Source organism: Anticarsia gemmatalis, chromosome 17, assembly GCF_050436995.1.
Source record: "Anticarsia gemmatalis isolate Benzon Research Colony breed Stoneville strain chromosome 17, ilAntGemm2 primary, whole genome shotgun sequence".
Classification (NCBI taxonomy): Eukaryota; Metazoa; Arthropoda; class Insecta; order Lepidoptera; family Erebidae; genus Anticarsia; species Anticarsia gemmatalis.
In genome coordinates this window covers 9,822,615-9,839,200 of record NC_134761.1, presented here as the reverse complement: position 1 = coordinate 9,839,200, position 16,586 = coordinate 9,822,615, and the positions used below count along the sequence as shown (strand labels likewise).

Sequence of the window (16,586 nt, the reverse complement as noted above, 5' to 3'; positions counted from 1 at the left end):
ACTGCAAGGCAAGTGTCTCCTCCCAAGCTAGGGAGAGGGGTCAATACAGCAAATATTTTCTTAACTTTACTACAGCAATTATTTCGTACAAATCCAAATGTACTACTAAATAGTGATCAATAGAATTGAATCCAATCATTCTACTCGCTTTAGTCTAGCCGGTGGAGCTCGTACAGATTATCCGGGAGTTTAGTTCTGACTACACAATAGTCAACTGGATACGAATTAAGTATTTAGAAACTTGCATTTAATTAAAGTGCCTGATTTTATATGTTAGTATGTACTTTGCTATGTCCTTTAACGTGTTGGTATTTTTTAATCATAGACTTTGTTAAATTTTGGATTTTTGAAGACGTCAAAAATCAATGGGCAGAATCGTATTCTCTGTTTTAAAGATGTATAATAAAAACTTTATGCCAATTTTTATTTTAATATTTATATAAAACTAGATTGGGGATTTTGCATGCCGTCAATAAATGTATTAAATTTTTTTTCTTCATGCAAGGTTTCGTCACGATGTTTTCCTTCCCGTTAGAGTAAGTGATAATTTGTTCTAATACACCCTTAAATTCGAAAAATCATTGGTGTTTTGCTTTGGATTCGAACCGTCGACCACTTGCGTCGAAGGTGCCAACCTATGCCACTTGGCTATCTACCGGCTCGGCTATATAAACCTTTTTGACAATTTATTTTTTAATCTCTGTATATATAAAAGCAAATATTAACCTAACCCTAAAAGCCACTAGTTTCCGAAGACATGAAATGTAAATCCGTGCTTCAAATACCAAACGTCGTAAGTATCAGCATGTTTCTTTTATCAAATCACCTTTCATCACTAAAGCTCTCCCATCTGTTTCAAATCCTACTTGAAGGGGAATTAAAGTATTCTGCAAACACGATAGTTGGTAAAGATAGTTATTTTCTCTTTGTTTCTCTCGTAAGGGGAAAACAACAGAATTTTCCTATTAGCGTAGATAGAAGTTTGGTAAAAAGAAAGTTGCGCTTAGTTGTACGAAGTGAATCTAACTGCTGGTCACAAGGTCTCTTTATTCTGAAGATATAAGTATATTAAAGATCGAATTATTCCTATCATCTGTGGCGCGGTAGGTAATGTATCCGACTGCTAACCACGACATTCCCGGGTTCGATTTCCAGGGTAGACTAATTGCTAAATTGCTCAATAGTAGTTGTAACGGATGTAATAGACTGGAGTTTAGTAACGTGTTCGGTTAGGCTTGCACCCTGGGGGTAACATTGTTAATGACGAAACATGTGTGTATTATATACACTTGTGCTTATAACTTCGGATATAACAGGATTGATAATAATTATGTATGTATTATGAGAAAAGCGTTAGAAAACTATATAACTTACAAATCACTTTTATTCCAATACAAAACTAGCAAAATTCACTAAATAGTAATGTGCAAATGTAAGAAATCACAGCACTAAACCACAAGCTTAAGCTGCTCCGTCCAAAACACCAACAATTTATTACAAAGGACATGTGCTTTCAAGTTTATTCTCCGCAGCACAAAGTGAGGGACTAAAACACGAAACTAACAACAAAACTCCCACGAATTACTAAGCCATATTAAACTACACAATAACAATTGAAAACGTCATTAAATTTGAATTTACCTCCTAACCTACCGGTCACAATAACTACCCTCGTCAAATAACATCAAACACGGCAATTCATACAAAATTGAATGGAAAACCATTGTGTTTCTACTAAAGTCACGCGCCTATTAAAATCACGAGTTAAGTCTAAGGGCTAAAGCAAACAATGTAAAAAAAATCGCGTATAGCTCACGACTCGAAAAAATACCTACGAAATAGAATGGCAGGCAGCCGCTACGGTTCCGTTACGCTATAAAAACCCACCCGAGCAAACTCTGTAATTCCGCTTCGTCCCGACCGATATAAAATATGAAAGACTGAGCGAAATTCGCCTCGGCTCCCCCAGCGCGCGCTCGGCTATCTCCGTCTCCCTTCGGCTAACTCCGTAGCGCCGTTACGGCAGTTTCGTAGCACCAGCCGCGCGTCCTCTACGTACCTCCGTAGAGCTTTACATCGTGTTCCATAAAATTCATTTTTCGGTGTATGTGATTTATTTTGTGAATATATTTTTTTACGAATGTGTGATGTATATTTTGGTGTAGTACTTGAATGATGTGTTTGTTGGATCTCAGTTTCGTGGTCGGAGAGCCTGTTTGATGGTTCGGAAAAATGGTATGGATACTTTTTAATGATAAGTATGATTAGTTAATGGCCACGCTTAACGTCTTTATGGACGAAAATTTTCTTTTACGATTCTCCCGAAAGCTTTTAATTAATTTATCAAGTTCGAAATTTTGGAGCCTCAAAGTTGCGTTGGATGTTGAATCATAAAATTATGGAGATTTTTTTTTGTTTTTAGTACTAATATACTTTTATATTCTTTTGGGATTAAAGTCTTTAAAATTTGTTTATGGTGTTGTTTTCTAACAAGGGTCATAAAATTTTCAATTTTATATTAACGTTAAAAATAAACTACGCTTTTGGTATGTAAATATACGGTTATGATGTGAATTGACAACTGTGCAAAATATTTGTATCGATTCGTCTCTATTACGTTTTGTGTTTATCTGTTTTAGAAACTATACTGATTGTTTTAGAAACGTAAGTGTGCGCTACTAAAATATAACTTTAAGGTAATTTATACTTCTGGATAAGACTTAAGGTGTTATCGTAATTAATTAGAATTTTTGTTTAGTATTTTTTTATTTCGATGTAATAGGCGTTCGTTCATTTAATTGACATATTAATTTCAAATTAATCTTTAGCTTTATTTTGTTAAAAAAATTGAAATTATATCAACCTACAGGCTACACTTTATTTAATTATCATTCGACGGAGCGTAGGTGGTAGATAATGTGAAATCAAAATATGCTTAGTCGTTTCCGAGAAAAATTGTAACACACGAAGCGACATTTGTTTATATTTAGGTATTTCGCCGTATTTGAGAGGAATTTTCCGGTACGTTTAATAATATTATATGATCGTAGGATGATCGAGTTTACGTTACTTCGCAATTAAATTAATACGGAGAAAAAAAGCATATGAATATTTTTGTAGTGCGTCTGTTACCGAATTATTAGTTCATGCTTCTTGTAAGGTTTCAATACTTATAGTGTTTTCTAGAATTAGCGAATGAAAGCTATTGTAGAACTATAAGTGTCCAATTTTTTTATAGTTTGAATTTTTAGGGTATCTTTTGCGAATAATACAAAAAAATAACGTAGGTATTTTTATTTTATCCCATCGCTTGTTAAACTCCAATAATATTTCCTTGAAAACATTATCCAAAAAAAACTTTCAACATTTTAAATAACTGGCTCAAATGTTTTATTAAATTACACATTTTGGAATCGAATTTGCGACACTAATTACAATGACAATATACCATTTTAACTGTTGCGTCTCTTCTTCTTATAAAGCCTATAACTATATTAAAAGTACATAGTATCGCTCTCGAAGCTGAGAGGTATCTCAAAAGGAATTCGCGAGCTGTTACGTGTTAGAGGCATGTTCAGCTACTTGACTCAAAGGCTCGCCGGTCAAAGATCAGTCTAGTACAGTAGCACTTTGAGTGTTGCTTTAGCTAATTATATTTGTGAAGCAGATTTATGCATTTGACTGTAATTAATGTCTGGTAACTTAAATTGTGTGGTGTAATAAATAATAAATCGCGTTATAGTTCATGTTGGAGTATACTTCTTTAACATTACGCCCAATTTACTTCAAGTTCAAGTAGCAGTTGTGATAGACAATCATGTCATGGTTAGTTTTAAGCTTCATTTTAACAAGTGATCTTAGAACGACCCTATTGCAATTGCTACGAAGGTTTTTATTTTTTTTAAACTCGTTACTGTCATGAGGAATGGACTAACGATGGAATGAACTTAAAATAGCAAAAAAAGTATTACACCTCCGTAAGTACCCTTTATTATGATAAGTAATTCTATTAGGCTTCGTAGAAGATCAAGATGATATTTCACTTGCCGTTGCGTAATGACGAAAAATCTAATTAAGGCAGTATAGCTTATTTTATCAAAATACATACTTGTAAGAATTTCAAAAGATATTTGATAGCCTATTTCATGATACAAAACTAATAGTCCTAGTTCTCAAAGCTTTGGAGTATACTTACGTTGTTTGTCTATTTGATTGCAAGGGATTGTAACAGAGATTGATTGTGAAGGTTAATCGTTTAATTTCCTGAACTTGTTTTGAGTGCGCTTTCCTACTTCGGAGTTTTTCTTTTTTTTCGTATAACTCGATGATGTTCGACTCTGAATATGTGTTAGCTTTAGATAACAAGATTTAGATGACAAAATATGTGTATAATAAATTATTGAGTTCGGTTTAATGTTGATGTTAACGATAGTTCTAGCTACTGTTTTGCCACACAGGTATACATAATATTTCACATAGGTACTTGTGTTACATTTATCTATACTTACTACTGTTTGTTTGTTTGAATGCGCTAATCTCAGGAACTACTAGTCCGATTCTAAAAATTATTTCAATGTTAAATAGTCCATTTATCGAGAAAGGCTATATATCATCACGCTGCGAACAATAGGAGCAGAGTACCAGTAAAAAATGTTGGGGTCACACTTGATCACTAAATTTAAATAAGTTAAATAAAAACTTATCTGATTATAGTCTTTACACATCTTTATTGTACCTGTCTCGTTACACAAAAACTACTCATCACACTTACTTGAAAACCGCTCATACTCTGATTAAGCAACCAAAAACCCATTACCCAAGCCATCAATACCCTAGAACCCCATCTACCGTTGCACCTGTGAACCAATAACAATAGATTACGTTACCCATGAATCAACGGGCCAAATGTCGTGATTATCGCCGTCTAAACCCCTTGCTCCTTCATTATGGGGGTCTATGGGATAATAAGGGGTGATTTTCAATGGAATCTTGTTTGCAGGTTAGTTTTTAAAGGTTCTGAATGTAAATGTGGATGGAAAGGTTTGTGGTGATTGGGTTGGATGTGTGTTTTAAATATGAGTTTCATTTTTGATAGTCATTCATTACATTGAAAAATACGTTTATGTTATAAAAATGGGTTTCTTACGTTTGGAAATGACATAGAGCATGACGTTTTTAGGTAAATTTCACTCGTCAAACGAAACTTTTTGTCTGTTACATCATTTTGTTTCAATTTACAATGAAATTTATTACTTATCTGTACCTACGCATTACAGACAACTATGTATTATGTCGTTGATCATTTTTATTGGAACCGTTTGCTTATATATCTTACTAATATGTTAAGTTAATTATTTTCTTCCTTGGCTCGACACGCTCCTCCTTGTCTAGATCAGATCAAGAGGGATCTCAGTTGATTACTTTTTAGAGCCTATGCTGTACATTGTTTTTACACTTAGATTATAGTGGTTTACGTTACGTCAAAGCAGCAATGTACTGAATAGTTCGAGGCGCCCATAGCCAGTTGCGCTCACCGGTTGGTAAACGATCTATGAGTTAAGCAACCCTTGGCGCGGTCACTCCATGGATGGGTGACCGCATAGTGGTATTTGAATGGGCATCTCCGTGCTTTGGAGGGCACGTAAAAAGTCGGTCCCGGTTGTTATCTACTACGATAACAGTCGGCGGCTTGAACAACTTTGACACTAGGTTGACCACTAACCTTACGATAAGAAGAAGAAGACTGAATAGTGATGAGTATATTTCTTTCGACATTCGACAACATTCAATTTCATTCACACACAAGCAGCGGTTTTTCCGCGTTCGTAGAAACCGTACCACTGAATCCCATAATCACAGTATGTGAGAAACTCGTGTTGAAACTAGGTCGTATTGATATGCAGTGAGTTCTCCAATTCAACCCTTTCACTATCCCTTGGGACGACGAGATACAGTGTTTCTTTACTCGAATGTTTCTAGTTCTTAGTGTGTATATAGTAGGAGAATTGAATGATCGATAGATTTTCTATTAAATAAGTGAATTCAGTGTGGAAATGGGTGGTGATAGATATTTTGTATTACTACAACTTTAATTTCTATGAGTATCAAATCAGTTTTTAAACTAGTTTTTAGCACTGAAAATGAATATGAAAATGAGGGATGAACCTGACTGCCTCTGTGGTGGGCGTGATGAGCGATAGTGTAAATGACTGCCAATTAGGTCTCCGATTCCCAGGTCGAACAAATTGCTTTTGGTCTTTTTCTAATTTAAATTTGAACATTTCTAAATAGTATCCCGGGGTTTGGTATCGTGCTTGGTACTTGGCCACAGTCTCGCCCTCTATTACATAGGACTAACATTGTTAATGGCGAAACATGGGTGTTTTTCATACACCTCTGCCCAATTACTTATACAAGCGTGATAGTATTGGTAACAAAAGTTATAATATACATAGGTATGTTAACTTAAATCACAAACTCGATAACTGTGCGGCACGGGTAGTAAATAAATGATTGTTGTTTATTGATTAGGTATTTAAGTATCTAGCACACGAGCTTATTAATGTGTTACTAAGGTCGGTATAATTACAGTTCTAATTGATTTTATGGTTACCAAATACCTAATTATATACGATACCTTACATATATTGTTTTTCTATTCTCAATTTTGTGGTAAATTTGCTTTTAGTTATTTATTTTAGTAGGTAGGTATATAAATTGTGTAGGTGTATAATTTTGACATCCACAGACGAAAGGTTAATTATAACCTTATTCTTAAACCATGCTAGTGATTCCCGTATACCGTTACCAAACATAGACTTCTATTGAGAAAGACATACATAAATCACACCATTTTCTTAAAAGTAGGCAGATACCACTTTGTACGACCCTTAGGCTCAAACATTCTTATATTGAGAAACATGCTAAAATAATTTAGCAAACATCAATAGTACTTTTCCCGACTCGGGAATCGAACCCAAGACTTAATAATCAGCTGTTGAATATGCTACCGCGCTACAGAAGCAGTCAAAATAAACCAACGTAATAAAACGTATTTACCTCTAAATTAGTGTAAAAAAGGCAATTTTTGAACCTGTGAATGCCGTATATGTAGTGGAATTGTTATTGCGATTCCACAACTACCTTTAACCACCTCAACTTCGAAGGAACATAAGGGGTTGTAAACAGGAAGCCTTACTATACACCATAACTTCAAACAATCTCATTTGAGGGATGTATGGGAACGTTTCATGTATATGACAGAAAACTGAAGGTAGTGTAGTAGCTACATTTCTGTTACGACAGACTCAAGATATTGATTGACATTTTCTGCCAAAATGCTTGAGATTTCCAAAAATAAATATAATGCAAATTATTGTTAATTTTTCTATTTATGAGTATTCTAGCTTATGCCTGCGCCGCGTCTCAAATACCTAAAGTATTTCTTTACTTTGTTTTCAAATTCTGCGCTTATTTTGGTCGAAATTATTTCACCGAAAGTAACTTACATTTGAGAACACATTCCATGAACACCTCTATCGCAAAATTATTATATTATTTTTCTCCCTAGGAGACAATATATCACTTTACTAAATTGCATTCTAATCGATACATCAATTTAGTCGCAAAAACGTAACAGACAGTAAACATTTATGTATACTTTTACACAAACACACCTGTATTTCCTTAACACAACAATAGTTAATAACCTGCTACCATGAATACACAAAACTCTGCTGAATATTTATTCATTATAATTTAACTATGAAATGGTAATTGTTACGTCCTAAACAAACAAACCGGTATTTTGATTAGAGGACTGTGAATCAAATATACCGATAAGGGAGGGAAAACGCCTGATTTTGTTCGCAAAATAAACATAAAAAGAGGCTTTTTTTCGTATCACGTCCGTGTTTTTGTAGGGAATTAGGTAAAGAAGTCGATTGGCGTGGTAAAGTGTAGTAATGCCATCTATTGGGTACTTTTTCAAACTGTGGAATGTTAGGTTATAAGTAACAACGTTTTCTCTTACCGATCTGTCATCTAGCGCGATTCTCTACAATTGGAACCATCGAATATCGAGAGTTTGACAATTAAAATGTACTGCCAAAATAGCTCCTGGGACGCCGGCTAGCGATGCTGATATGAAATTCTTAATATTACAATTTTTGTCAATTTATTGGCAAAACAATTTCAAATAGACGTCACGTTAGAAGAAACACTATGAACCTTTAACAAATAATGTATCATAGTTACGTATTAACCAAAAACCGCACGTAGAACTTTAGAATAAAATAACACTAAAGCAACTTCAGCTCACACTCTAAGCACTTATCACTTAAAAACGCGAAAGCATATAAATAATTCAGACACTTTACAGCCATTAATCTTCGCACTTTAGTAACTTGAACTTTAAGTTAGCCTACTTTTAATAGTCTATGCTTATCCTTAATAATGAGTAGGTATGTCTTCCGTTTGCGCCAAAACGTCTTTACCGAATTCGATAAATTTTGTAAAATATATGGCTAGAATTAGGAGAAAGACATAGGCTACTAAGTACAGAGCCATAGCCACAACCTAGCTTAATATTCTATATTTTTATTTATTCATTCTTTACTATAAGTTTGAAATAAGGATCGTACTAAATGACGTTCTCTGGCCTCTGCCTATCCCTATCAGAAAAAGGCGTGATTTATACAGGGTGTCCCAAAACATACATACATACATATAAGCCATTGCAGCGGCACGTTGTATAATGTATGCATGTCACTTTGAAATGTGAGATTGTTTATTTACTAATTTATCTCTCTCTCGTCTGGAGATAGTTGAAGGTCTGAAAAGTGGAAAAAGAAATTATTACCCCTTTGCAAAAAATCCGCGAGTAATAGCTAGTAGTTTTATAACAACAATTTTCAAGGTCGGATCGGTACTCAGTTTCCCAAAGCAATTTAGTACAAACCGTTCAGAAGTTATTAAAAGTAAAATGGGATAAAATTAAGGAGAGTACACGTTGGAGCAGAGATCGCGAACCTTTTGTTGTTTTACCTGACATAATTAAAATAGAGCAGGGGTTGTAAATCTTGTTTTTAAATGTCTAGTGTGAATGTTATGTCTACTACGGTTTTAAAATTACGTGTTTTACTATTGTTTTCTGTTATTCATGAGTTTTATGTTTTGAGGAACAAAAATAATGTTAAGTTTTTGAAACATTCTACTATACCTTCGTATCATTACGTAAGAGGGTTGTCCGTTTGATTCTCACTTGGGAAAATATAAAATCTGATTTGAAATCGGTTGTCTTCATTAACAAACAACGATCGAAACCATCCTAATTATATCCAATGTTTAAGGAGGAAAATTGTCAATGATTTATAATTTATGTAACAAAGATCCAATTGATTTTTAGGTCTAAACGTGAATTATGATTTTGCAAGAGTATTTATTTGCATGTTGAAATTATCTTTTTCATATTATGTATTCACCTTTACATTTTAAAAGGATATTGTATATTCAAAGAAGCTCTGTGTTGTCAATGAAGTCCTTTGTCCGTTTATATTATTGTGTTGACCTCATAAATTGCTTTCCAGAGGTCTAAAATTAGCAGTCTTTGGTCTTTGATCATCTACTTTCGATTGTGTGGCGGACACTGTAATTATCTGTGATTAAAATATGGTTGAAAATGTTAAATAATAATAGATTTGAGGCAATTTTAATTATACAATACCAATTTTATAGTGATTTCGACCGCGTTTGAGAATTTCCTGTGACCTTTTGAATTTTGTTAAAATGTAATTTGTATATTTTAGTAAAATGATTACACGTCTTTATTATGCTTTGATGAGATCATCTAAACTATTAATATTTCCACGATTATATCATTATGGCCGTCTGTTATTCTTCTTCTTAGCGTGTCGATGGCAAACAAATTATAGCATATTAGTAAAACTTAAAATAGTGTGTGACACTTTCTGTCTTGCTATACACTGCCAGCCCAGTATTCAGCTACGTGTACGGCGTTTTCTGTACAGCTCATAAGGTCCTGGTATGAGCAAGAGGCAGGGCACTCTGGGCATGTCTCCGCTGAACAAATTTTGATGAAATTCTGCTTTAGTGATAGTTGCAAACCTATGATCCATTTTCAGTTAAGCATCAATAAAACCTGTAAAAAAAAGAGATGAGTATTTAAGTACGAGAGATTGTCTACGAGACGGCAATTTTCTAATAATATCGACTTTTGAGATCCGGCTATCTATCGATAATGTATGAAAATCTAATCTAAGCGCCTCTAGCGGATGCCGTTAGAACTAATATTGAAGTAAATTTTAAATATTAAACTCTCGATAGTCTAGACTACCTATAGAAAATTGCGCTACAGCACTAAACAAGTGCAGTAGTTATCGTCATTTCATTATATTACAGACATTATCAAATTTAAATTCAAAAACAAAATTCAACTTGAGTTATCCGTGGCCACACTATTAACGTTAAATTCTTTTAAAACTCTTGCAGTTAAAAGTTTATAGTTTAAGTTGTAGATAAAGTTTCAGATAAGATTCGGAATACCGCGGCAAATTGAGATTTTCGACGCTAGACGTATTTAATTTTACCGGCACTGAGTAGTGAGTGAAATAGTTATTTAGTTTGAGCTGTCTTGAAAATCTTTGTATCAAATTGTAAGTTGGTGTTGTATTCATTTATGGAATGTCTAACGTTGGTCTTTAGTGTTTTAAAAGTAGTCTGCAAAGATTTCAATGGTGTACCATCCCGCCATAGATATTTAAGACTAACAAATGTGTTAAAATTTATATTGACAATTAAAAAGAGCAAGCTGTGAGTTTCTTGCCGTTTCTTCTCACGAGCAACAGCTTTTCCGAAACGGTGGTAGATTTAAAATACTATGACGATATCAAATACTTGTCAAAAGTTTATGAAATAAAACATATTTGACTTTGACTACATTTTTTTTAGTAATGATTAGGATAAACGTAACTTCAGCATGAAACAATAAGATATATACATATACATACACAGGTTAGTATAGTTCAAAATTGGGACAAAAACCAATCAATACTGATGGGCTATAAATAAAATAATCGTTACGTATTATACCTAGACAAACATAGCACAAAATTACAATTTCAAAAATTCTTAACGTCTTTGATCTAACTTCGTTTAACTTTATTATTTAATAAACTTACGTTATTTACATGTCAAACTATTTAAACATAAAATAAAATGCCTACAGCTCATAAAATATGTATGTTTAGTGAAACTTTTTCTCAAACGGAAACTTTCTGTCGCCTAGGTGAAAGTTGACTACTTGTAACTTCATTTCTGAACGAATGAACTGTACTCAAAGTTGAGCTCGCTCTTAACTTTGAGACTCGCGACGTTGAATTTTTTCAGAGACTAAGTGTCTAACTGTCAATTCGATCATTGATCTTCATTAGTGAAGTTGAGTGTTGGCTGACTTGAGAATTAGTCAACTATATTTTTAAGTCAAATAGTCTGTGCATGGATATTCCTAAAAGTGTTGAAGTCAGGCAGGCGGCTGTTGCAAAAATAAAAGCCAAATCCCCTGATACCATGTTTTTGAGAAAGAAAGCATCCTGTCATACTGTGCCGACGACACATAACATGGGATAGGTACAAGACAAAGGGGAGACTGTAAATACCTAGTAGTAAGACTGTACTAGAAAATCCAAACTATGTGAAATAGCAATATAAGAAATTAGTAGTCATGACTCATGCGGCTTTGTCTCATTGTATCTAAACTATGTTGACAAAAAACAGCACCGTAGATTATTCAAAATAATTAAATTTCATTGATTTTAATGGTTTTTCTTTTATATAGAGGAGAAAGTCAAGTAACTCTTGACACTTGGCAAGAAAAAATATTACAACAAAACGCGATACCTTTTACAGTACAAATTTCTATTTTATCTTGTTACAAGACTCTAATAGTACTGGCAAAGTGCCACAAGTGCAGTCATTACATAGTTTGTGTAACGTTCGACTGTTTTACTTCTAATTGAAACACCCTGTATCTTATACATGGTGTGTGAAGAAGACATTTACAGTTCCCAAACAAATTATTCTAAAATATTTTAACCATAAATTTATATCAAAACTTTGCTTTATCAAGAATCTGGATCGTGATATCGTAACAAAACAAGCACGTCTTTAAAAATGACTTACTCTTGACTAGAAAATAAAGTAGTGTTAAAACATTTTAAGCATATTACAAAACTAATAATACTGGCAAAGTGCAGGCATCTTAAACAGTTCGTGTAACGTTCGACTGGTCTACTTTTAATTGAAGCACCCTGTACCTTATACAAGGTGTGTGAGAAATGCAATTACGGTTCTTGAAGATTGTCGAAATGTAGGGCAAGTGGCTTTTTGTTTGTTGTAATTAGATATTTTGACTTAATATATGTGAAACAAGAAACATGCGTGTTATGTGGTTAGCACTCTACTTTTTGAACGAATGGTAAAGGGGTGTTTTACTATTTACGGGAATAATAAGATGGTGGGATTTGATTTAAGAGTATTAAAGTGTTACATAGGTGATCATGACTTCTTATGATTATGATATTAAGTATTAATAACTATGTGGGTATATCTAAACGCCCCCAAAGTCATAAATAATTATACTTATAATATAAAGTAAAAAACCTTTACGTCAATTTACATAATTTGAAACGTAAAAGGCTTAAATAATACCTTTCTATTTACCTATTCCACTTTTTCCAACCAAATTTTCATCTCACCAGATGTTTTTCACAACTACGCACAAACTTGTTTCATAAATAATTTTCCAATCAAATTTTCTCAAACTACATTCGATTACTCTATCAAAGTGAAATAGGTCTGGAAAATAATCTAGCGTTTATCGTACGAATCTAGGAATTAGTTAGGTCATATTTCTATAATATATTGATTCAGTCTAGGTTTTATTAACTTTGTCTATAGTTAAGGAGAGTAGTTGAGAGTACACACTTGACTCGACTTGAGAAGAGACTTTTTGACTGATGAAAATACTTTTTTGATTTGTAGTTTTGTACTGTTTTTATTCAGTTCAAAGATTAATGTTTTTAAGTAAAATAGTATATACGTTTAATAAGTTGGTTAAATCTTTTATGCATTATATACAAATCTAGTCGATGCCCTACGTAGTATCGAAAATAAAGACTTAAAATCACAATTTACTATCAATGTAAGCCTGGCTAAACAATGTACTGAGAGAAAATCGGTTCTTCGTTAGAAGATTTTATTATTTCCGGAGACATGAACAAAAACTTATACTCATTTAACTATAATTACAACTTAAAAACCATAAAATAGTACCAAAAAGAGTGCTTCAGAGAACTTGCTCTAAAGAAGACATAGCCGTCTGTCCGTTGTACAAACTCCTTAACATAAACGACTAGTCAGTAAATATTGTCTGTTAGACATAATATCGTTACCTATTCTTTGATTTTGATGACCTATAACAAAAACTTTCTCTTTAGCCTTTATTACATTTATTTATATCAAATTAAGTTTCGTGTGAGCATCCAATATTGGGATGTATTTTCTTCATAGTGTGCTTTTCTGAAGTGTGTACTAAAGACTTAATTGAGTATAATGAGGTTATATTAAGCTCGTTGGAGAAATATTTGCTTAGGAATCGATACTTGGCATTATCTAGAATTTGGACTTTTACGCTTGATTGTGTCTGGATTTATACGGTGCAAAACTGAAGCTATACCAATATAATGATTGTAAAAGTGTGGCTGTCTGTTCAACTGATAATTACGTTTTACGGCTTTAATACTGAACCTATGTTGATGAGATTTAGCTTTGAGGTATGTAGTTGAAAACTTGTGGTCAAATATTGACTATAGCCTCAAAAAAACATCTCTAATAATAATCTAGTACAGCCGCGATGGTGAACTAGTGTATTTTCTTTGAGACAAACAGACAGGCAGACAGATTTGACATTTATGATATTAGTATATCTCAACCAGTTTTAACGTATCACTCAGTATAAAATATTCATAAATTCGGTTTCTTTCTGTACTCTCTTTTCATCCACATTCGCACTCAACAAAAACACACCTTCCACTATATTTTCTGATAATAATACAATAACAAAGCTGTCTGAAAACAGGAGCTTAATTCAAAAACAAACTTCACTATAATAGGTAGGGACTTCAATATGTTTTAAACAAAGAAAACTTGGCAACATTATAATAAGCTTGCTTAGACCGCATATCTATTATTCGTGAGCCCTTTGTAAACCTAATCTTTGAAGAGTAATGCCCCCGGGTGGAAATTTAAGAAATTCTCTGAATAGTTCCAATGTTGTTCTAAGGGTTTGGTCGTATGTCGCGATTTATAGACATTTTTGTATTTTTTTTGTCATCATTCGAATCATCGGATCACAAGATCTGATATTGTGGTTAGTAAATTATTTTCTAGGGCCTTGTCATCATTTAAATCTCTTCAGAAGATATTTTTTTACCGATTTCAAAAAAGATGAAATTTTTGAATGATTGCTTTTATTTAAATACTTTGGTACGTAGCTCTGTCTGTGACAGTCCTGTAATACTTAATAATATAATTATCAAACTATGATGCAGAGTCGTCTATCATACTCGAAGAATATATGATATGATTAGATCAGACTTCGGGAAAATTTTTCTAAATGTAGCTGAAAACGCCTAACCATATAAAATATTTTTCTTAACACGTAATACTTTAACTTTTTAATACAGCTCAGCTTTTGTCGTTTTACCATGTGAGTTAATCCTTACAGCATTATATGGTTCTCGATATTAAGGTTTTTGTTTGCATATTAGTCTCGTGCTACGAAAATGCTTAGTGTTTAGTTTCTAATGAAAAGCGTTGACGTTTTAGGTTCCAAGCTGACCTTAGCTTGACATTGGAGTCAATGTACAAGTAATGACGATACGGTCCTTGTAAATGAGACTATGTAGACTTGGGAAACTTGAATTTGAAACAACTGATTTTCGACTTCATTTGCGTAAGTGAAAGGACAAACACTTTTGAAACGTCAAATAAACGTCCGTATAAGGCTTACTTTCTGCCTACACTGAAGCCAGTCGAACGAATGTACATATACATATATACATCATGTTCTATGGGACTCTGCACAGCAACACTGACGTGTGAGGCAGGTTTTTATACAGCCGCGTACAGTCATCACGGAGCATGTGTCGAGAATGGTTTGTCACACATGCTTCGTGCTGTGAGCATTCGCCCCATACGATCATCATCGCTATGTCTGTAGGCGGTTTATATAATACGCAAATTACAGTGTGTTTGATCGACATTTGATAGGAGGAAAGAAAGCCTAGATCCCTTGCTAAAATACACACGTGTTAACTAATGTTCCAAGCAAACCTCGTAATGTAACAGTGTTCGCCAACGTCGCGAAATTTTATCATTTCTGAGGCTCAATCACCACATACTTTCCATATTACTACTAAATAGAATCCCTTGTGTTCGTGATTTATTCACAAAGCCGACACAGAACTTATTATAAAACCTAACCCTTCTAAGAAATAACCATGAAATAGTACTAGGTACTAAACTTTTGTACAAAGTAAGCACCCAATTCACCTTTCAGTGGAATTCCTCATCTATTCAATGAAATCGCGAGCAATTCTGACGCAGACATTTTAAACTAAAGTACACACATAAATTCGAGGGGTCTTCCCTAACATACTTCATTTTATTCTAACAAGGGTCACGTTTTATTTTATTTTAAGGTACAGATAGCAACTAAACATTCTTGTACGTAAACCTTTTTTACCCAACTGCGCAACGCAAAGGATCTTTATGTGTTTAACAGATTGTCATGTGTTCTTTTTCACTGAAATAGTGTTATTTTTTAATGTAAAACCAATTAACCTTCTTTCGACATCTTAAAAAAGGACTGTAATAACTAAAACAATTCGGAATTACTTTAGTTTAAGGAGAATAATTAGATAGTTAGTTAGGAGTTTTTTTTTAATTACTATTACCTATTATGTTTATTACATTAAATATTGGTTATGGAGTGACTCAATTACCTCTTTTCTAAAAATAATTGCTTTCCTCTGGCACGAATGCAGGCTCTGCAACGGCTTACAAAAGATCTTTTCCCCAGTCAAGCAAAATTCCTTGCATTTATTTCTTCTGACGCTGTGTCAATTTTCTGGCGAAGTTCTGATAGATTTTGTATTGATTTTGAATAGACTTTTTCTTTTATGCATTCCCAGTAAAAATATCTACTGGATTTAGATTGGGGGAACGAGGATGCCATAAAATTGTACCACTGCGTCCGATCCATTTGCGAGGATACTCTTCGTTCAAATAAAAATAACATTTTTAATGGCAGGAAAAGTGGCAAGTGTGGCACCATTTTGTAATCTTGATTCAATGCGCCAACTTTTGAAATAACTTGCCAAGGGTAGTGTAGTACATTTTTTTTTCAGTATGAAGCGTCAAAGTTGACTAACGATATTTTTGAGAAAGATGACTCCCTAAAACTTAACTTTATTCATTAAATTAACAATGTTTTGTGCATTAATTTG

The 16,586-nt window shown here is 33.5% G+C and overlaps 1 protein-coding gene across 2 annotated transcripts in view; it reads left to right on the top strand.

Moving 5' to 3' along the window:
• Positions 1-16,586, top strand: part of LOC142980068 (zwei Ig domain protein zig-8-like) — a 505,717-nt gene that overhangs the window by 207,005 nt on the left and 282,126 nt on the right. Inside the window, exon 1 of one of the 2 annotated variants that reach the window (XM_076125350.1) lies at positions 2,037-2,235. The exons of the other annotated variant lie outside the window; for it this stretch is intronic. Coding sequence (XP_075981465.1) covers positions 2,233-2,235 — 3 coding nt within the window. The 5' untranslated portion in view covers positions 2,037-2,232. Of the gene's footprint in view, positions 1-2,036; positions 2,236-16,586 lie in introns of those variants that run through there. 2 annotated transcript variants of the gene reach the window in all.